Genomic DNA, 22,163 nt, shown 5'->3' with positions numbered 1-22,163 from the left:
AGAAAGAAATGCTTCCTGTGTAATTTGTTTTCCCGTGCTTTAGTTAAAGAGAACCTGTACTGAGTAAAAATATTTAAAATAAACACGAGGTAACTTCAAATGAACATTACATAGATACCTTCCCATCAGTTCCTCTCAGAAGCTCACCATTTTCTTCTGACAATAATCCCTTCCAGTTCTGACAATATTTTGTCAGATCTGAAATATATCAGTTGCTGTCAGTAAAATATCAGTTGCTGTCAGTTATAGCTGAGAGGACAACTGATGTACCAGGTAATGTCCATGTTTCCCTATGGCTCAAGTGGGGGATGTTACAGTTTAACTGTGTGCTGACCAGAAAGCTGTTATGGGTAATGGCTATTTTCAAAATGGAGGATGAAAAATTCCCTTGATCATAGTGAACAAATAGGACACGGGACAGGAGAAAGACACTGAGGAGTAGACTACATGGAAGGTAAGTATGACTTGTGTATGCTTATTTTGACTTTTATTTTCAGTACAGGTTTTCTTTAAAGAGAAACATTACTGAAAGTAACAATGATTTAAGGACCACCATCACGAAAAACTGTAACATTTAAAATGCATGTGTATGTACAGGTATTAATATGTGCATTTGTTCCAGAGAAAAATGAACTAAAAATGTGTATTAATCCTACTTTGCTGTCGCTTACAATACTGTGTTCTCCCCAGACTCTTTTAGCTGGGTGCTCCACCCGGCTAGTTTTGGTGACCACCCGGCTGTCATCTGCTCACCTCCTCCTATGCTATAAGCAGAAATGTGCAGAGAAGTGCTGTCCCTCCATTATTTCATGTTGCCCCACCTGCCTACTTTTTCATGCCACTCGACTGGAAAAAAATATCTGGGGAGAACACTGCAATAGGTTTTAAAAGTCTGACAGATCAGACAAGTTTTGGACTAGTCCATCTCCTGTAGGGGGGGGTTTAAGGATTTTCTTTATTTTCAAAAGCACTTGCTGAACTTCAGTTGCTCAGTCCATCTGCCAAAACAGTGCGCAAGTAAGTAGGGAGGCCGGCTGGTATGTTTGTATAGATCCTTTCCAGGGAGTTCGTTTGTAGAGAATAAAGGAAATACCGAGAATCCCCCATTAGATGGACTAGTCTACAACCTGTCAGATTTTTACTGCCTATTGTAAACAACAAGAACATAGGATAAAAGTTATTTGTAGTACACAAGAAATGTACTACTTATACACATGTAGATGACATTTTTCAAGTTTTCGAGATAGCGGTCCTTGAAAGTTGCTTGTATTTTTTATAATATTTATTTATACATTATTCAGTCAATGTTTGCCCATTGTAAAGTCTTAGCAGGGAAGAGTACCTGATGGAACAGCTCCATGTCAATCTCTGCCTCCGCCTTCCACGAGTTCTCATCTGAGGAGATAGAAACAGACAACAGGGACACTGAATGTGAGCGGCAGCTATACAAGACACATAAAAATACATCAGTCACAATAATACAACCAGGTGACGTGAATTATTGCGTTACAAGGGAGGGTTAAATTGCACAGCAAGTCAAGTTTTTGAAGATGGTGTGTTGGAAACAGGAAAAAATCAAAAGGAGGGGAAAAGGGCGCAGGAACCCTTATGGAAAAACCGGCACCGGCATAAGCGCCTATTATAAAAGTCGCAATTTGCGTCAAAGGACAGAAAGTTGGGCGCACAGCGCATGCTATGCCAAAATTGACCTTCTTTGCTGCAAATCGCAGACTTTTACAATGGCCACGATATGCAGCAAGCAAGGTAAATTTTGGCGTCCGTTATGCAATGCCACACTTAGCATTTACAAGAGAAATTTACTTTCACTGCTGCTAATTAGGTACCTCCGGGCACCAAAAATTACCTACCTTGCTTGCCGCATATTGCGGCTTTGCAGCAGAGAGGGGGTTAAGGTTTGGGGGAGGGTTAGGGTAAGGCACCAAGAGGGGGATCTTAGTGTTAGGCCCCACCAGAAAGGGGGTTTTAGGGTTAGGCACCACCAGCGGGAGGTCTTAGGGTTAGGCACAAGAGGTGAGGGTGGGGTTCAGGGCAGTCTAGGGTTATGGTTAGGCGGGGTAACTTCTGGCCAGAATTACCCTATATACTCAAATACAACAAATACAAGTTGACCTGATGTATAAGTGGACCCTCTTAAAGAGACTCAGAGCTGAGTCTTCCTGCTGTTTTTTTACTTACCTGGGGCTTCCTCCAGCCCCATAAAGCATGGATGTGTCCCTCGCCGTCCTCCTCAGTGCCTCCGTTCAGCCACAATCTTCCCCGGTAAGCGGCTCAGTGACATCAGCAGCGGACCTTCTGCGCATGTGTGTACTTTCTGCGCAAGCGCAGAAGGCCCGGGTCCGACCGAACCTTGTAACGGGAGTTGACTGCGGCTGAATGGAGGACTGCGGGAGGACAGCAAGGGAGACATCCATGCTTATGGGGCTGGGGGAAGCCCTGGGTAAGTAAAAAACAGCAGGAAGACTCATCTCTGAGTCTCTTTAAGCTGGATTGTTTTATTGACTCAAGTATAAGTCTACACAGCAAAGTTAATGGCTGCACTTGGGGACTAGAAAGAATTAAAAGCTACACTTGGGGCCCAGGTTAATGACTGCACTGCACACAGTATTGCAGTAATTAACCCATCCTGACCCTTAAGTACAGCCAATAATTCCTTCAGGCGACCAAGTGCAGCAATTATTCACTCTCTTTCCTGCAGCCCAGTATTTCCCCCCTGCCTCTTGCATTGTTAATGGTTGTGGCTAGAACTTTCAGACCTGTATTTTCTTGACATTTACTTCATCAAGAAAGTGTCACTTACCACTGGGTAAATTGCTTTAAATGGGAATGTCAATAATAGTACACACATTACTCAGTGTGCTCAGTGTTGTCTGTGACTTTTACTTAGTGAGTCAGACCTAAATTTCTAGACTTATTCTCGAGTATATAGGTAATGTGGATTCTTCTGGTACAAGTGGTCTGCCATGAGCTGTTCATTTGCAAGTTGCTGCTACTGATAATCACAACTAATAGGCCTCCCTGGCATCCTTTTAGACTACTACCACTAACTCCACTAGTCCCCCTGATTCGCTGCATCAGTCTATACTTATTCACGTCTGAAGGGATACAAGAAAGCCTCTATAAAAATGTGCCCTCCACCTGCATTGTTTTTTTTTTACTTTCAGATGTCCGTCCCAGCAGTATATCAGCACCAATGGTTTGAGTTGTAGGACGGGGTGGCTCCTCCTATTGGCTGTCTCCTTAGCCTGTTCGTTTTACTGACGGTCTCACTGTTCGTTACCGACAGCTCCAGGCCGGTCTTAAAATGCCGAACATCTCACTTGTTTTACCGAAGGCTCTAATCTTTGTGAATTGATATTAATGAGGTATTTTCTGCACAAGATGGTAATTTACCTTACTAGCCGGTAATTTCCGTTTTCCATGCATTAACAGCCTTAGTGAATTGGCTTTTCCCAAAATGTTCGGTAAAATCAGCTGTTTACTGCATGCGGTAATTCTTAGTGAACTGATACCACTGTCATCTTTAAAGCAATGGTTGTTGTTATTGTACAAAAACAGCCGACCAACCAGAACGCAAAAAGTATAGTAGACAAACACACCAGCAAGGTTTTCTTGGAATACGACTTTGGCTCCTTTCAGGAAATTCTTCCCAATGAGGAAGACCTCTTCCTCCCCTTTCACGGAGCAGCTGTGGAGACTCTTCTTCAGGATCTCTGGAACTCCAGCAGGCTGGGCTGTACCAGAAAAAAACAAGTATTAGAGAATGTACAATCCATCTCTTAGAGCCATTCCACGCTGCAAGGGCACCGTGATTAACAGCAATCACTGTGCTCTGTACATAGTGCGATCCGTTTTTGACCCAATCACAAATGAAGTGCCTGCTGCATTTTTCCTGCATTTGCGATTGGGTTAAATGAATGGAAGTGCATGCAAATCGCATGGCAAAAGCAGTGCTATGTGATTTGCAATGTGATCTCCAATTTGGAAAACTCACCATTTTTTTATTTTATGTCAGGAATTGCACCTGTAGTAGCGGCAAAACGCGTGTTTGAAAACAAATGAAAATCTCAATTACTGGACCCCCACACACAAATGCCCAAAGACGACTCCCTCCCCTCTGCCTGTAGGGCCTCCCTCCCTCTGCCTGTATGGTCCTACCTCCCATCTGCCTGTAGGGCCTCCCTCCCTCTGCCTGTATGGCCCTGCCTTGCTCTGCCTGTAGGGCTTCCCTGCCTCTGCCTGTATGGCCCTACCTTCCTCTGCCTGTATGGCCCTACCTCCCTCTGCCTGTAGGGCTTCCCTGCCTCTGCCTGTATGGCCCTACCTTCCTCTGCCTGTATGGTCCTACCTCCCATCTGCCTGTAGGGCCTCCCTCCCTCTGCCTGTATGGCCCTACCTCCCTCTGCCTGTAGGGCTTCCCTGCCTCTGCCTGTATGGCCCTACCTTCCTCTGCCTGTATGGCCCTACCTCCCTCTGCCTGTATGGCCCTACCTCCCTCTGCCTGTATGGCTCTACCTCCCTCTGCCTGTATGGCCCTACCTCCCTCTGCCTGTATGGCCCTACCTCCCTCTGCCTGTATGGCCCTACCTCCCTCTGCCTGTATGGCCCTACCTCCCTCTGCCTGTATGGCCCTACCTCCCTCTGCCTGTATGGCCCTACCTCCCTCTGCCTGTATGGCCCTACCTCCCTCTGCCTGTATGGCCCTACCTCCCTCTGCCTGTATGGCCCTACCTCCCTCTGCCTGTATGGCCCTACCTCCCTCTGCCTGTATGGCCCTACCTCCCTCTGCCTGTATGGCCCTACCTCCCTCTGCCTGTATGGCCCTACCTCCCTCTGCCTGTATGGCCCTACCTCCCTCTGCCTGTATGGCCCGACCTCCCTCTGCCTGTATGGCCCGACCTCCCTCTGCCTGTATGGCCCGACCTCCCTCTGCCTGTATGGCCCGACCTCCCTCTGCCTGTATGGCCCGACCTCCCTCTGCCTGTATGGCCCTACCTCCCTCTGCCTGTATGGCCCTACCTCCCTCTGCCTGTATGGCCCTACCTCCCTCTGCCTGTATGGCCCTACCTCCCTCTGCCTGTATGGCCCTACCTCCCTCTGCCTGTATGGCCCTACCTCCCTCTGCCTGTATGGCCCTACCTCCCTCTGCCTGTTTGGCCCTACCTCCCTCTGCCTGTTTGGCCCTACCTCCCTCTGCCTGTTTGGTCCTACCTCCCTCTGCCTGTTTGGTCCTACCTCCCTCTGCCTGTTTGGTCCTACCTCCCTCTGCCTGTTTGGTCCTACCTCCCTCTGCCTGTTTGGTCCTACCTCCCTCTGCCTGTAGGGCTTCCACCCCTCTGCCTGTATGGTCCTACCTCCCTCTGCCTGTAGGGCTTCCCTCCCTCTGACTGTAGGGCTTCCGTCCCTCTGACTGTAGGGCTTCCCTCCCTCTGACTGTAGGGCTTCCCTCCCTCTGACTGTAGGGCTTCCCTCCCTCTGACTGTAGGGCTTCCCTCCCTCTGACTGTAGGGCTTCCCTCCCTCTGACTGTAGGGCTTCCCTCCCTCTGACTGTAGGGCTTCCCTCCCTCTGACTGTAGGGCTTCTCTCCCTCTGACTGTAGGGCTTCTCTCCCTCTGACTGTAGGGCTTCCCTCCCTCTGACTGTAGGGCTTCCCTCCCACTGCCTGTAGGGCTTTCCTCCCACTGCCTGTAGGGCTCCCTTTAGCTGCATATAGGGCTCAACTCCCTCTGCCTGTAGGGCTTCCCTTTAGCTGCATATAGGGCTCACCTCCCTCTGCCTGTAGGGCTTCCCTTTAGCTGCATATAGGACTCACCTCCCTCTGCCTGTAGGGCTTCCGGAGCCCGGAGAGCAGCAAGCAGCGGTGACTGCTAGTGCAGTATCACTACTGCAGAAGCTTGAGGACTGATGTTCGCATCTATATGCTATATATTATAAATTCAAACTCAGGGAAGCATTTTTCAGTATCTGTATGTACAGAATGCAATATGGCAGAAGTCAATTTTATGCTTCTGACCACCCCTTTATCTGTGTTGCTCACACTTCTACCCACCTTCCACTGCAGCTCAATCCCCCTCCCAAACTTCTACACGCCTCTGTCCACTTTTCCTGCATCTCAATCCCCCTCCCAAACCTCTACACGCCTCTGTCCACTTTCCCTGCAGATCAATCCCCCTCCCAAACCTCTAAACTCTTCCCTCATACCTCAATCCACTTCTCCTGCATCTCAATCCCCCTCCCAAACTTCTACACACCTCTGTCCACTTTCCCTGCAGATCAATCCCCCTCCCAAACCTCTACACACCTTCCTCCACTTTCCCTGCATGTCAATCTCCCTTTCATACCTGTGTACAGATCCCTCACATCTCCACTCACCTTCTTCTGCACCTCAACCCCCCACCCAAGCCTCTCTCCATCTCCTTCACATTTCTATCTGCAACCCCTGCATCTATTGTAGCTTCCATCTTCCACCCATCTATTCACCTGCCTTGCATCTCTATTCACCTCCCTCTTGGACCAGTCTATCAGTCTTCCTCACCCCTCCATCCACTTTCCCTGCACCTCAATCCCTCTCCCAAACCTCTATATATCTCTATCCACCTTCCCAAACCTCTCTCCATCTCCTTCCAGTTTCTGTCTACACCCCTTGCTAGCTTCTAGCTTCCACACTCCACCCATCTATTCACCTGCCTTGCATCTTTATTTACCCTCCTTCACCCCTATATCTGCCTTACTTAGACATCAATCCAGTTCCCCTGCAGCTCAGTCCCTCTCCCAAACCTCTACACAACTCTATCCACTTTTCCTGCACCTCAATCCCCCTCCCAAACCTCTACACACCTCTATCTACCTTCCCAAACCTCTCTCCGTTTAATTTGCACCTCTATCTGCCTAACAAACCTTTCTCCATCTCTTTCACACCAATAACTGCCTCCCGAACTGCTATCCACCTACTTCGCACCTCTAGCTGCCCCCACTGCACTTCAAACCTTCACCACCAGCTATTTGTGATCTTTCGCTCCTCTATTTGTCATCACCCCCTTCTATCTGCTTCCCCCACTCCTCTATACCTCAATTTATCACTGTGCAGATCATAGTCGCTCCAGTATGGATCCACACATGCTCTCAGCAAAATGGAACACTTCACTTAAACTCAACTATCCTCAAGCACAAAATTAGACAAGGACGTTCACCTACTTTGCACACTTCTTTATCACATTTTTATCATTCAGCCGAACCTGCTGACTTGTAGTGACACAAGATCACCGCCTAAGGGCGGCAGAGTGGCTGCCTCCAGGTATGTGGTATGGTATAAGTTGTCTGCTGAGCTGCCACAGTTCCGCATGTGAAACGTGTCATGATACAAGAGGTCATGTGGCATGAAAGCCATGGTTACGTACTGCAGAGAATTGGAGATGAAGGGGTTTGCAGGATGAGGTTGGAGCCATCTTTTCGAGGGATGTTGACTCGAAAAACCAGCCTGGCTCGCGTGCTCTTCTTCTTGGAGCCAGCAATGCCGATCCGAGCTTCAACATCGGCGTTCCGCAACTTCAGAATACCAACGCAATCCACACTGTAGACAGGGTCAAAGCAGAAGGCCGGGTCGTTAAGTCTTTAGACTATTAGTTATAACTCTTCACCTGACAAGTTACAGGTTTTCTGAGCTTGCTTCCCCATATTCTGCTGGTAGGAAAACCAGTTCATACCTGACCCCAAAGGCATGAAGGCCTTTCTCATCCCCTGAAACCCTTCAGGTGAAACGGAACATCACTGAAAATGGTGTATGGTTTCATAAACAAAGAAGTCAACCAATGACTGAAATGTCAACCAAACCAAATGGCGGGAAAAAAGAACACGAAATTAAAAACGTTCTTCTCATCCTAGATGAAGCCTTATTCTTAACTGCCAACATTTTTTTCCCCTTAGATTTGGGTAGAGTGGAGGAATGGCTGTTCCTGTTTTATGTGACCCCACTGGGAATTTGCCCTCATTTACCGCCTTAGGACCACAGAGGAGGCCGACTGTCCTGGGGTGGTTGATCATCAAATAGCTGGAAGGGTGGGGGTGGGGGGGCTAACCCACAGTAAGGAACCTCTCCTCCTGTGTGTCTGAATCTTTATAACTGCCCCACTCTCACCACGGTGGAACACCTTTTTCTAGCTTATCAAGGCTTGTGAGAATAATCTCTTGTTTTTCCACATGGTTCATTTTAGTAAACCATTATTTTTCAGTGGAGTAATGAGAGGATGTTCAACATTTTTAAATATCTGACATTTTTGTCATACTTGAGTGACTCCTCAGTTTCTTCCTTAGTTACATCACTATGCTCCCTATATGCACCAATATGCACCTTGCGGACTGTCCTGAAGAGTTACCCAATGACAATAAAGTGCTTGGACCTTGCCCAGCAAGCTGGAATCACCAGTTTATATGTACTGTATTCATTCACATGTCAAGAAATTGTTTAGAACGAGAAATCGATAGATGGTTGATAAGAAGGAAGGAAGCGTTCACTCAGAACATCAACGGTTGGTGTTGGCGCTGAAGCATCTAGAATCTGAGAAACAACATAGACTATCCTACCATTAAATTTTCCAGGGAACATTTTAAAGGTACTAGGCCCCTTTAACCTCCCTGGCGTTGAATTTCCCCAGGATTTCTGTGCAAAGCGTGATCTAATTAATTTCATAACCTTTTTTTCCCTGTAACGTGCCGAAATGTGTCAAGCAAGGGTCTAGTATACAGTGCAGGAGAGTAGTGACGTGTATGTAAGTCAATACTGTTCACAGCATGTTTTGTATTGACGTGTATAACCGTCAATACTGCTAGGAGGTTAAAGGGCACCTCACCTCAGCAAAGCTACCCAAGGTAAGCACAGAGGTATGTTCATGCGGTGTCCCTATACCTCTCTGCATTGTCCGATCCTTTCCTCGTTCCCACCGGTCCCTGCAAATACTCCCTTAAAAAACTGACTTTTGGCTAATTCACATTTTCAAACAGGAAGAGGCAGGCTTGCTGCAATGTCCCCTCCCATTTTCTCCTCTTATCTGACCCATTTGCTCCCTTAAAAGAGGAGCTGTCAGCTATACTATCTCAGAAAAAAACAACACATACATAAGTAGATAAATACTTGCTCTACTTACATAATATATGTATTGCACTGTCCACGGTTTTATTTTAGCGATTTTTCGATAGTAAAAAAAGAGAAAATCTTTCTTGGGATTCTCCATTTTAACTGTCTATATCTTGAAGCCAATCCTGATGTCATTTCCTCCCTTACTCTCCTCTGCCTGATTGTGTATGCATTGCCCGCCCTCCTCCCAGTCTTCAGGCACTCCCACCCAGCTCTGCAATAGAAAGTGCATTGTCTCAGCACGGGAAATAATGGCCAATCGGAGAGGAAAAGAGGTGTGGCAGTGGAAACCGGGTGGGGGGGAGGGGGGTTAGAGAGGCTTCAGCCAATCGGGCTGCATTAGTTAAAGGGAACCTAAACTGAGAGGCATATGGATGTTTCCTATTAAACAACAACAGTTGCTTGTCAGTTTTGCTAATCGCTTTGGCTGCAGTAGTGGCTGAATCGCACACCTGCAACAAGCATGCAGCTAATCCAGTCTGACTTCAGTCAGAGCACCTGATCTGCATGCTTGTTCAGGGGCTGTGGCTAAAAGTATTAAAGACACAGGATCAGCAGGACAGTGAGACAACTGGTATTTTTTAAAAGGAAAAATTCATATCCTTCTCAGTTTGGGTTCCCTTTAAGTCAGAAGAAAGTAAAGAAGCAAAAAAAAAAAAAAAAAAAAACAGCATGCCCTGCAACTTCCTTTGTGTGGCAATGCACCAAATAAGAGTCAGGTAAACTGGGGAATGATCATTTATCAACAAGAAAAGTAATAGTGATTTTAACTTTCGGATTGCCTGGTTAGCATCCTTATTACTTGTTTACCAGATAAAAATAAAGAATTGATTTTTTTATTTTATGCCCGACAATTACACTTTAAGGGGAGGGAATAGGAGGGTGAAAGGAAGGAACATTGCTGCAAGCCTGCCTCTTCCTGTCTTCTATTTTTACTTTAGCCAAAAGTTACATTTATCAAGGAGTGATTAAAGGAATCAGGGAGAATGAGAAGAGTAATGGACAACGCACAGTGGTATGTGGATTCAGCATGAACATACATCTGTGCTTACCTTAGCTAGCCTTGCTCAGGTCAGGAGTCCATTAAGCAGCTCCTGTGTACACTATGAATATTTACCGTAAAGACTTGCTCACGTGAATGAAGATTTTACAGCTAATAGGAAAAACACCACCGCAGGAGAAGGAGGAAGGAGAGCGCTGCGGTGACTGTAAGGTTTTTTTGTTGCAGGCGAGGTTACAGGAAGGTCCACATTCCTTCTACAGTTCAGTGGTGACAGAATGCGGTATTTCTACATTATAGATAACAGTGTCTGATAAGAGGCAATGCAAGCAGGCCGAGCACATGGCTTGGTGACATACGGCAGCCCTTCTTCCCAGGGTGGAGAGATGCTGGTACTTACGCTAATGTCATCATGTTGCTGGGATCCAGCATGACCTCTATGACGGTGGTGCCCTCTATGTCCACTTCTTTGCAGGGAGTCGTGTTCCTCCCGGTCACTCTGCAGGCCTGGTAGAATCCGTGCGGCTTCACTCGACCAGAATCATTGCCTACGAAGACTTGAAGCACCACAGGCTCGTTATGACCTTCCAGCTGGAAGAGAGGAACAGAGTCTGACATCAGCATCCCTTGCTAATGAGCGTGTGAGGAGCACTGTGCAGGCGGAGAAGACGCCTGGAACGCTCGTGTGAAGTTACAAAACAAAACTCAGAGGGAATCTAACACTTAAAGGATACCCGAGGTGACATGTGACATAATGAGATAGACATGTGTATGTACTGTGCCAAGCACACAAATAACTAGGCTGTGTTCCTTGTTTTCTTACTCTGCCTGAAATGTTTAAAAATCAGGTATGTAAGTGACACTTCCTGTCTGCGTCAAGACTGGATCAGAATACAGTGTAACCCTCGGTGATAAGAAATTACAGTCACAAAGCACTTTCCTAGCAGAACATGGCTTCTCAGAGCAGGAAAGAGATAAAAAGGGTTCATTGATTTTAGCTCTGGCATACTTCAATGAATGTGTCATTGAGCAGAAACAATGAAACAGTAAAAAAACTTAAAAAGTCGATTTAAATATAAAATACAACTGTGGGATATCTAAAAAAGCCATTTCTAGGAGAAGGAGGATAGATATAATTGTGTATCTTATCAGTTTATTTTCACCTCGGTTGTCTTTTAAGGTGGCCAAGCACAGCTCAATCGTTTCTGGCATTAGGGATCGCTCGGATAAAACCTGCCAGCAATCTACTGACCTCTGCAAGTCCAATATGTATAGCTGATATAGATCAGAGAGCGTAACATTAAAAGACACCCGAGGTGCAAATAAACGAATGAAACAAACAATTGTTTCTATCTTCTTCCTAAAAATGACTTTTTAAGATATTTCACAGTTTTATTTTATGTTTAAATCTACTTTTTAAGTTATTACAGATTTATTATTTTTGCTCAATGACACAGTCATTGAAGTATTCAATAGCTAAAACCTTTGAACTATTATAATTTTTATCTCATTCCTGCTCCCAGAAGCCATTTTCTGCTAGGAAAGCGTTTTTTAGTTTAGTTAGTAATTTCTTATCAGTGAGGATCACACTTTGATCTGACCCAGTCCTGACAGGAGCTGCCACTTACATACCTGATATTTAACTATTTCAGGCAGAGAAAGAAAAAAAGGAACACAGCATAGTTATTTGCATGCTAGGCACTGTACATACACATGTCTATCTCATCATGTCACGTCACCTTGGTTGTCCTTTAAGCTACATACACACTATAATCGTTTCACCATCTATCTTTCAATATACTCACGTGAAGTGATGCAAAAGTTTTTAAAAGTCTACGATCGATATGCTAAACCATAAGATCGTTAAACAATGGTAGATCTAGGCAAGGTGCCGTAGACTTCGAGGGCATATAGTTTTATAATTGTTCATAGCTCTAAACACAGCTGACTATAAAGTGATCCGTCATGGCGGCCGTTTGAAACATACAAGAATCATTGTGGTTCATTCTTCTAACCCGTTGTTTGATTATTTACTGCACAATATCTGAGCAAATGAGTCATTAATTTTGAAAGCGAGATCAGGCATAGTAGTATATTTTAACCAGGCAGAGGTTAAATTTAATTCCCGTGGCTGGCAACATTCTGCGCCTGCGCAGTAGGGAGCGTGACTAGATGAAGCGCAACTCGGCCACAGTACTGCGTCGTCCTGGGGGAAGGAGCAGCCCGGGGAGACGGCGAGGGACCAAGCGATTTCAAGGAGGCTGGAGGAAGCCCCAGGTACGTATAAAACCTGGGATATTGTTCATCTTAGGTACCCTTTAAGAGTTAAGGCAGCCATACACTGGTCGATGTGCCATCAGATCGACCAGCTGACAGATCCCTATCTGATCGAATCTGATCAGAGAGGGATCGTATGGCTGCCTTTCCTGCAAACAGATTGTGAATCGATTTCAGCCTGAAACCGATCACAATCTGTTGTGGTGGTGCTACCGCCGCTCCCCCCGCCGGTATACATTACCTGAGGCTGGCTCCCGGGCGTGATGTCCCCGTCATGTGGCACCTCCGGCTCCGGCATCCGCATAGAACTTAAGCTATCACACCAGTGACAGCGGAAGTTCAAATAGAGCGCCCTCTAGTTGTACTTCCGCTGTCACTGGCATGACAGCGGAAGTTATGCGAGGATGCCGGAGGCGCCATGACAGGAGCAGTGACGGACGGGATGCCCGGGAGCCAGCCTCAGGTAATGTATACCTGATCGGATCGGCCGCCGCTAGCGACGCGCTCCCTACCCGCGGGCGATCGAGGGTAATTTCCCGCACGGCGCGATCGACGGACCGATCCGATTTCGGGAGGAAATCGGATCGGCGGGTGCGTGTTGCGCGAACGATTGGCAGCAGATTCGATCCCAGTGATCGAATCTGCTGTCGAAACTGCCGCAAATCGGGCCAGTGTATGGCCACCTTTAGTGTTCCAACACATTGAGCATGATTTACAAAGCTTTTCCAACTGTTTTCCCGGTTTCACCTTATCTTTGTTACATTTCAAGTTCCAAAGTGAAAAAATATAATTAGATGAAAGCCCGCCTGTTTAAAAACGGTCGTGCCCCCTCGCACCGCATCTCTCCCTCAATGGCCGCCTCGCACACACAATCCCCCCCCCCCCCTCCCGATCTCTGCTGTCCCAAGTCTGCCCGTGTGCCATGCATGCGCAGTACGCCAAACGCACAGACACAGGGAGAGAGGACGCAGCAGTTTTATTATACAGGATTAAGGTAAGAGTAATATTGAAATGAACTTAATCAAAAACAACTTACTTTGAGTGATTATTTTGCTTGTAAATGTGCTTAAAGGTTATTTTTATCAATTAGGTGATAAATAAGGCATTTATGAAAAGTTTTGTGAATAGAGCCCCATATGTCTGTTCAATAGGATTCACTGGAACCCCGTATCAGCTGGTTTCCGGTGCATAGATCTGCCTACTTGCAGAAAACAGCCCTGGCCTTTTCTATATCAGATATAGTAAAGTTAGAGGCCTTTTTTCTGCCAGGTGGCAGGGCTACACGCCGGCACCCAGCAGATTTTGGGCTCCGGTGAATCTCATTATACAGACAACATACTGGGGCAATCACGTTGGCAATGACTGGGTAAAGTGTCAGCTTCCTAGCCAGGAGATTTTTGTTCCAAAAAGCAGATGCCATCTTATTATAGCTTTAAAATGACTAAGCTGTGGCGGTGATGAAATGCCTTTCATGTTATATACTTTTAATCAACAAGATTGTAATATGCATATCAGAGGAGTTGGAGTTGGTGGAATCCTAAACTGAGGAGTCGGAACATTTTTGTACAGACTCTACAGCCCTGGTGCTATGTCTGATTCATCTGTTCCTCACCAACACTGAAATCCACCTCTTAACCACTTCGGGACCACAGTCTTTTCGCCCCTTAAGGACCAGAGCCTTTTTCTCCATTCAGACCACTGCAGCTTTCACGGTTTATTGCTCGGTCATAAAACCTACCACCTAAATGAATTTTACCTCCTTTTCTTGTCACTAATACAGCTTTCTTTTGATGCTATTTGATTGCTGCTGCGAGTTTTACTTTTTATTATATTCATCAAAAAAGACATGAATTTTGTCAAAAAAATGACTTTTTTAACTTTCTGTGCTGACATTTTTCAAATAAAGTAAAATTTCCTATACATTTGAGCGCGAAAGTTATTCTGCTACATGTCTTTGATAAAAAAAAAAACATTCAGTGTATATTTATTGGATTGGGTAAAAGTTATAGCGTTTACAAACTATGGTGCCAAAAGTGAATTTTCCCATTTTCAAGCATCTCTGACTTTTCTGCGCACCTGTCAGGTTTCATGAGGGGCTAAAATTCCAGGATAGTACAAATACCCCCCAAATGACCCCATTTTGGAAAGAAGACATCCCAAAGTATTCAGTGAGAGGCATGGTGAGTTCATAGAAGATTTTATTTTTTGTCACAAGTTAGCGGAAAATGACAGTTTGTGACAAAAAAAAAAAAAAAAAAAAAAGTTTCCATTTCTTCTAACTTGCGACAAAAAAAAATGAAATCTGCCACGGACTCACTATGCTCCTCTCTGAATACCTTGAAGTGTCTACTTTCCAGAATGGGGTCATTTGTGGGGTGTGTTTACTGTCCTGGCATTTGGGGGGTGCCTAATTGTAAGCACCCCTGTAAAGCCTAAAGATGCTCATTGGACTTTGGGCCCCTTAGCGCAGTTAGGCCGCAAAAAAGTGCCACACATGTGGTATTGCCGTACTCAGGAAAAGTAGTATAATGTGTTTTGGGGTGTATTTTTACACATACACATGCTGGGTGGGAGAAATATCTCCGTAAATGACAATTTTTTTATTTTTTTTACACACAATTGTCTATTTATAGAGATATTTCTCCCACTCAGCATGGGTATGTGGAAAAATACACCCCAAAACACATTATACTACTTCTCCTGAGTACGGCGATACCACATGTGTGGCACTTTTTTGCACCCTAACTGCGCTAAGGGGCCCAAAGTCCAATGAGTACCTTTAGGATTTCACAGGTCATTTTGAGAAATTTCGTTTCAAGACTACTCCTCACGGTTTAGGGCCCCTAAAATGCCAGGACAGTATAGGAACCCCACAAATTACCCCATTTTAGAAAGAAGACACCCCAAGGTATTCCGTTAGATGTATGGTGAGTTCATAGAAGATTTTTTTTTTTTGTCACAAGTTAGCGGAAATTGATTGTAATTGTTTTTTTTCACAAAGTGTCATTTTCCGCTAACTTGTGACAAAAAATAAAATCTTCTATGAACTCGCCATTCTCCTAACGGAATACCTTGGGGTGTCTTCTTTCTAAAATGGAGTCATTTGTGGGGTTCCTATACTGCCCTGGCATTTTAGGGGCCCTAAACCGTGAGGAGTAGTCTTGAAACCAAATGTGGCAAAATGACCTGTGAAATCCTAAAGGTACTCATTGGACTTTGGGCCCCTTAGCGCACTTAGGGTGCAAAAAAGTGCCACACATGTGGTACCGCCGTACTCAGGAGAAGTAGTATAATGTGTTTTGGGGTGTATTTTTACACATACCCATGCTGGGTGGGAGAAATATCTCTGTAAATGACAATTATTTGATTTTCTTTACACACAATTGTCCATTTACAGAGAGATTTCTCCCACCCAGCATGGGTATGTATAAAAATACACCCCAAAACACATTATACTACTTCTTCTGAGTACGGCGATACCACATGTGTGACACTTTTTTGCAACCTAGGTGCGCTAAGGGGCCTAACGTCCTATTCACAGGTCATTTTGAGGCATTTGGATTCTAGACTACTCCTCACGGTTTAGGGCCCCTAAAATGCCAGGGCAGTATAGGAACCCCACAAGTGACCCCATTTTAGAAAGAAGACACCCCAAGGTATTCTGTTAGGAGTATGGTGAGTTCATAGAAGATTTTTTTTTTGTCACAAGTTAGCGGAAAATGACACTTTGTGAAAAAAAAAACAATACATATCAATTTCCGCTAACTTGTGACAAAAAATAAAATCTTCTATGAACTCATCATACACCTAAAAGAATACCTTGGGGTGTCTTCTTTCTAAAATGGGGTCACTTGTGGGGTTCCTATACTGCCCTGGCATTTTAGGGGCCCTAAACCGTGAGGAGTAGTCTTGAACCCAAATGTCTCAAAATGACCTGTGAAATCCTAAAGGTACTCATTGGACTTTGGGCCCCTTAGCACAGTTAGGCTGCAAAAAAGTGTCACACATGTGGTATCGCCGTACTCAGAAGAAGTAGTATAATGTGTTTTGTGGTGTATTTTTACATATAACCATGCTGGGTGGGAGAAATATCTCTGTAAATGACACATTTTTGATTTTTTTTACACACAATTGTCCATTTACAGAGAGATTTCTCCCACCCAGCATGGGTATGTGTAAAAATACACCACAAAACACATTATACTACTTCTCCTGAGTATGGCGATACCACATGTGTGACACTTTTTTGCAGCCTAGGTGCGCTAAGGGGCCCAACGTCCTATTCACAGGTCATTTTGAGGCATTTGTTTTCTAGACTACTCCTCACGGTTTAGGGCCCCTAAAATGCCAGGGCAGTATAGGAACCCCACAAGTGACCCCATTTTAGAAAGAAGACACCCCAAGGTATTCCGTTAGGGGTATGGTGAGTTCATAGAAGATTTTATTTTTTCTCACAAGTTAGTGAAAAATGACACTTTGTGAAAAAAACAATAACAATCCAATTTCCGCTAACTTTTGACAAAAAATAAAATATTCTATGAACTCATCATACACCTAACAGAATACCTTGGGGTGTCTTCTTTCTAAAATGGGGTCACTTGTGGGGTTCCTATACTGCCCTGGCATTTTACGGGCCCAAAACTGTGAGTAGTCTGGAAACCAAATTTCTCAAAATGACTGTTCAGGGGTATAAGCATCTGCAAATTTTGATGACAGGTGGTCTATGAGGGGGCAAATTTTGTGGAATCGGTCATAAGCAGGGTGGCCTCTTAGATGACAGGATGTATTGGGCCTGATCTGATGGATAGGAGTGCTAGGGGGGTGACAGGAGGTGATTGATGGGTGTCTCAGGGGGCGGTTAGAGGGGAAAATAGATGCAATCAATGCACTGGGGAGGTGATCGGAAGGGGGTCTGAGGGGGATCTGAGGGTTTGGCCGAGTGATCAGGAGCCCACACGGGGCAAATTAGGGCCTGATCTGATGGGTAGGTGTGCTAGGGGGTGACAGGAGGTGATTGATGGGTGTCTCAAGGTGTGATTAGAGGGGGGAAATAGATGCAAGCAATGCACTGGCGAGGTGATCAGGGCTGGGGTCTGAGGGCGTTCTGAGGTGTGGGCGGGTGATTGGGTGCCCGCAAGGGGCAGATTAGGGTCTAATCTGATGGGTAACAGTGACAGGTGGTGATAGGGGGTGATTGATGGGTAATTAGTGGGTGTTTAGAGGAGAGAATAGATGTAAACAATGGATTTGGGAGGTGATCTGATGTCGGATCTGCGGGCGATCTATTGGTGTGGGTGGGTGATCAGATTGCCCGCAAGGGGCAGGTTAGGGGCTGATTGATGGGTGGCAGTGACAGGGGGTGATTGATGGGTGGCAGTGACAGGGGGTGATTGATGGGTGATTGACAGGTAATCAGTGGGTTATTACAGGGGAGAACAGATGTAAATATTGCACGGGCGAATTGATAAGGGGGGGGTCTGAGGGCAATCTGAGCGTGTGGGCAGGTGATTGGGTGCCCGCAAGGGGCAGATTAGGGTCTAATCTGATGGGTAACAGTGACAGGTGGTGATAGGGGGTGATTGATGGGTAATTAGTGGGTGTTTAGAGGAGAGAATAGATGTAAACAATGGATTTGGGAGGTGATCTGATGTCGGATCTGCGGGCGATCTATTGGTGTGGGTGGGTGATCAGATTGCCCGCAAGGGGCAGGTTAGGGGCTGATTGATGGGTGGCAGTGACAGGGGGTGATTGATGGGTGGCAGTGACAGGGGGTGATTGATGGGTGATTGACAGGTAATCAGTGGGTTATTACAGGGGAGAACAGATGTAAATATTGCACGGGCGAATTGATAAGGGGGGGGTCTGAGGGCAATCTGAGCGTGTGGGCAGGTGATTGGGTGCCCGCAAGGGGCAGATTAGGGTCTAATCTGATGGGTAACAGTGACAGGTGGTGATAGGGGGTGATTGATGGGTAATTAGTGGGTGTTTAGAGGAGAGAATAGATGTAAACAATGGATTTGGGAGGTGATCTGATGTCGGATCTGCGGGCGATCTATTGGTGTGGGTGGGTGATCAGATTGCCCGCAAGGGGCAGGTTAGGGGCTGATTGATGGGTGGCAGTGACAGGGGGTGATTGATGGGTGGCAGTGACAGGGGGTGATTGATGGGTGATTGACAGGTAATCAGTGGGTTATTACAGGGGAGAACAGATGTAAATATTGCACGGGCGAATTGATAAGGGGGGGGTCTGAGGGCAATCTGAGCGTGTGGGCAGGTGATTGGGTGCCCGCAAGGGGCAGATTAGGGTCTAATCTGATGGGTAACAGTGACAGGTGGTGATAGGGGGTGATTGATGGGTAATTAGTGGGTGTTTAGAGGAGAGAATAGATGTAAACAATGGATTTGGGAGGTGATCTGATGTCGGATCTGCGGGCGATCTATTGGTGTGGGGGGGTGATCAGATTGCCCGCAAGGGGCAGATCAGGGGCTGATTGATGGGTGGCAGTGACAGGGGGTGATTGACGGGTGATTGACAGGTGATTGACAGGTGATTGACAGGTGATTGACAGGTGATCAGGGGGGATAGATGCATACAGTACACGGGGGGGGGGGGGGTCTGGGGGGGGTCTGGGGAGAATCTGAGGGGTGGGGGGGTGATCAGGAGGGAGTAGGGGGCAGATTAGGGACTTAAAAAAAAAATAGCGTTGACAGATAGTGACAGGGAGTGATTGATGGGTGATTAGGAGGGTGACTGGGTGCAAACAGTGGTCTGGGGGGTGGGCAGGGGGGGGTCTGAGGGGTGCTGTGGGCGATCAGGGGGCAGGGGGGGGGGAAATCAGTGTGTTTGGTGCAGACTAGGGTGGCTGCAGCCTGCCCTGGTGGTCCCTCGGACACTGGGACCACCAGGGCAGGAGGCAGCCAGTATAATAGGCTTTGTATACATTACAAAGCCTATTATACACTGTTGCAGCGGCGATCCGGATGCCAGTAACCCGCCGGCGCTTCCGAACGGCCGGCGGGTTACGGCGAACGGGGGGCGGAGCCAGTCCCCGGCGGCTGATCGCGTCACGAATGACGCGATCGCCGCATAGCCACTCCCGCAGCCGCCCCCGCCGATGGGCGTATTGCGGTCGTTTGGGCCCAGACTTTGCCGCCGCCCATCGGCTGGGGGCGGTCGTTATGTGGTTAAGCTACCACGGTCTCCCATTAACTGCAATGAGAGTGCTTGTGGGAGTTGTGGGACAAAAGTGAGCTGAAGAAAGAGGAGGATCAGGGTCCAGAAAGAACCTTCCCTGGGGAGGTGAATATCCCAGTTTCTGCATACAGCTCTATTATTGTGCCCTGCCAGAAGGTGTCGATCTTCTACTCTCCCTCCCTCACCTTCACTGTTGGGAATCCCTGCTGCGTACGATCCTTCACCGAGCCACGGCTTCCCTCGGTCAGGTATCGGGCACGATGCTGAGTCTCCGGCTGCACCACAATCTTCAGCTCTTTTCCTTCGCTCTTGCTGGGAAACTGCTCACACAACACAGGCCCCTTCTTTCCTCCTTTCGGAGTGTCCACAGCACTAAAGGAAACAAGGTTCAGTGAGTTCTATAACTGTAGAAATTATCTCAAACCAGAGTGAACACAGATGCTTTAGCTTTACTACCCCACAATGGAGGTTACAGATTAACTAACTTTTGCATACCTTATATACTCATGTATAAGCCTAATTTTCCAGCTTATATGTGAGTCAGTGAAATAGAATGGATGGTGGAGCAGGTTTTGTAACTGGCAGAGGAGTATTAGGATCTTGCACTAGTGATCCTGCTCTTGCCAGCTGGCTCCCTGCTGTGTCTGTGCCCCCCATAACCAGCAACACGGTGTGTAGAGTCAAGAGTACCTGTGTCCCCTGGCTTGTGGAGCAGTACGTGTAGCAGCATGTCAGTTGTGAAATGATCGAGGAGTCTTCATGTGTGGTAATTGCTTATGGGAAGGGGGGATAACTTGTACTGGGGCACATCTGGCTACTGGGCTTATACACAAGTCAATCACTTTTCCAGGTTTCTGAGGTAAAAGTGGGATCCTCGGCTTATACGCAGGTCGGCTTATATGTGAGTATATAGGGTATATGCGCGAAGTTTTGAGTCACTATTATATATACTTTTAAGTTATCCAATAAATGGTATCATCCTGACTCAGAACTTCTTGCTTTTACTGAAGCCTGACACGGTACAATATTCTACTGCTATTGCATATATGAGGCTTCCATTTCATAAGCCAATCAGATCTTCCAAAAATAACAGAGACCATGATTTTCCTTACACGTTCACAGCGCTACCAATTTAGACGCTAGTCTAGTATAGTGGACTCAGCAGGGAACCTCAGAACAGTTCTCCAATCACAGCACCCTCTACGATATGAAGCATTGTGATTGGCCAAATAGTGAAGGCATAGTTTACAACCTATCTGAAACCTAGCAGCTTGAGAGGCTGCTGTCCACCCAACCACGTTATCCGAAATTTCCCTATGAGGTTTCCTGCTGGGTCCCCTTAACTAGACTAGCGCCCCAATTTATACCTAGAGGACATGGGTTTTCCCTGAACCCAGTAGGATGCTACAACCACACCAAAGGACAGCTGGGTAGGCAGGACAGGTAGGAACTGGACCACTAAAACCAACACAGAACCAGTAGAGCCTGAACCACGGAGGACTCCAACTCTCCTGCTTTCATAAAGTTATGGTCCCATATGATTGCACAGAATGTATCATCTTCCTGGTGGTGGGAGACCAGTACTATAAAAATACACCAGAAGACGCCACTTATGGGATTTCTCATAGTAGATAAAACTCAACTGTTTGTACTGAATGTAAGCCAGCACCGACTACAATGCAGGAACCATCAGAAGTGTTGCTTTTTAAAGAGACACTGAAGCGAGAAAAAAAAATTATGATATAATGAATTGGTTGTGTAGTACCGATAATTACCAAAACATTAGTAGCAAAGAAAATATTCTCATATTTTTATTTTCAGTTATTTAGTTTTTTTTTTTTATAACATTGCATCATTCTCTAATATTTGCAGTTTACACACTACACAGCATTCTAAATCATTTTACAGAGCAGGCCAGTGAAGTATTGAACTGTTCTCTGGAGAGAAAAAGAAAATAGAGTGCCAGACTCTTGAGATAATAAGCTTCAGAAGACAGAGCTCTCTGCGCCTTTCAAAGTCGTGGAGCTCAATGGCTCTTTTGCATAGATAACAACTGGAGTTTCTTAACTTTTCCTGTACTGGAAACAATATTAAACTTATGTCTCTGCTCCTAATGTTTTATTTCTTAGCTGTACTGCACATACAACTCATCATAATTTTTTCTTTTTCGCTTCAGTGTCTCTTTAACTGCTGCTAGGAGCAAAGTTCCCGGAGCAAATGGATAATACTGATGAATAGAACATATTTCACCTCACATCATCAGAAAAGAATGCACAATTAGTCCCACAAACTTACATTAATGTGCTGCTAAACAGAACATAAAAGGTCCCTCAGTAAGGTAAATAAAAAGCAGACCTTTTAGTTTGGTATAATGCACCATCTACGTGGTGTGTACACTAACAAAGGCATAACTCCTAATTCAGACTAGGCGTGATTTGTAGAGGTCTTAAAGGGACTCCGAGCAGTGCAGAAACTATGGAAAGATGCATATCATTTTAAAGCTCTCTTTCTCCTCTTTCCAATGATATATAAACCGCCTCCC

The 22,163-nt window shown here is 46.0% G+C and overlaps 1 protein-coding gene across 7 annotated transcripts in view; it reads right to left on the bottom strand.

The window, feature by feature from the left end:
• Positions 1-22,163, bottom strand: part of NFAT5 (nuclear factor of activated T cells 5) — a 182,225-nt gene that overhangs the window by 58,480 nt on the left and 101,582 nt on the right. For all 7 annotated transcript variants that reach the window (XM_068260758.1, XM_068260761.1, XM_068260757.1 and 4 more), the window contains 5 exons: positions 19,807-19,993; positions 10,550-10,740; positions 7,417-7,589; positions 3,618-3,752; positions 1,343-1,395 (listed from right to left, as the gene is read on the bottom strand). In XM_068260758.1, coding sequence (XP_068116859.1) covers positions 1,343-1,395; positions 3,618-3,752; positions 7,417-7,589; positions 10,550-10,740; positions 19,807-19,993 — 739 coding nt within the window. The remainder of the gene's footprint in view (positions 1-1,342; positions 1,396-3,617; positions 3,753-7,416; positions 7,590-10,549; positions 10,741-19,806; positions 19,994-22,163) is intronic.

Source organism: Hyperolius riggenbachi, chromosome 11 (genome assembly GCF_040937935.1).
Source record: "Hyperolius riggenbachi isolate aHypRig1 chromosome 11, aHypRig1.pri, whole genome shotgun sequence".
Lineage (NCBI taxonomy): Eukaryota > Metazoa > Chordata > Amphibia > Anura > Hyperoliidae > Hyperolius > Hyperolius riggenbachi.
The sequence above is the reverse complement of the archived record's forward strand: the minus strand, read 5'-3'. Positions and strand labels throughout refer to the sequence as shown.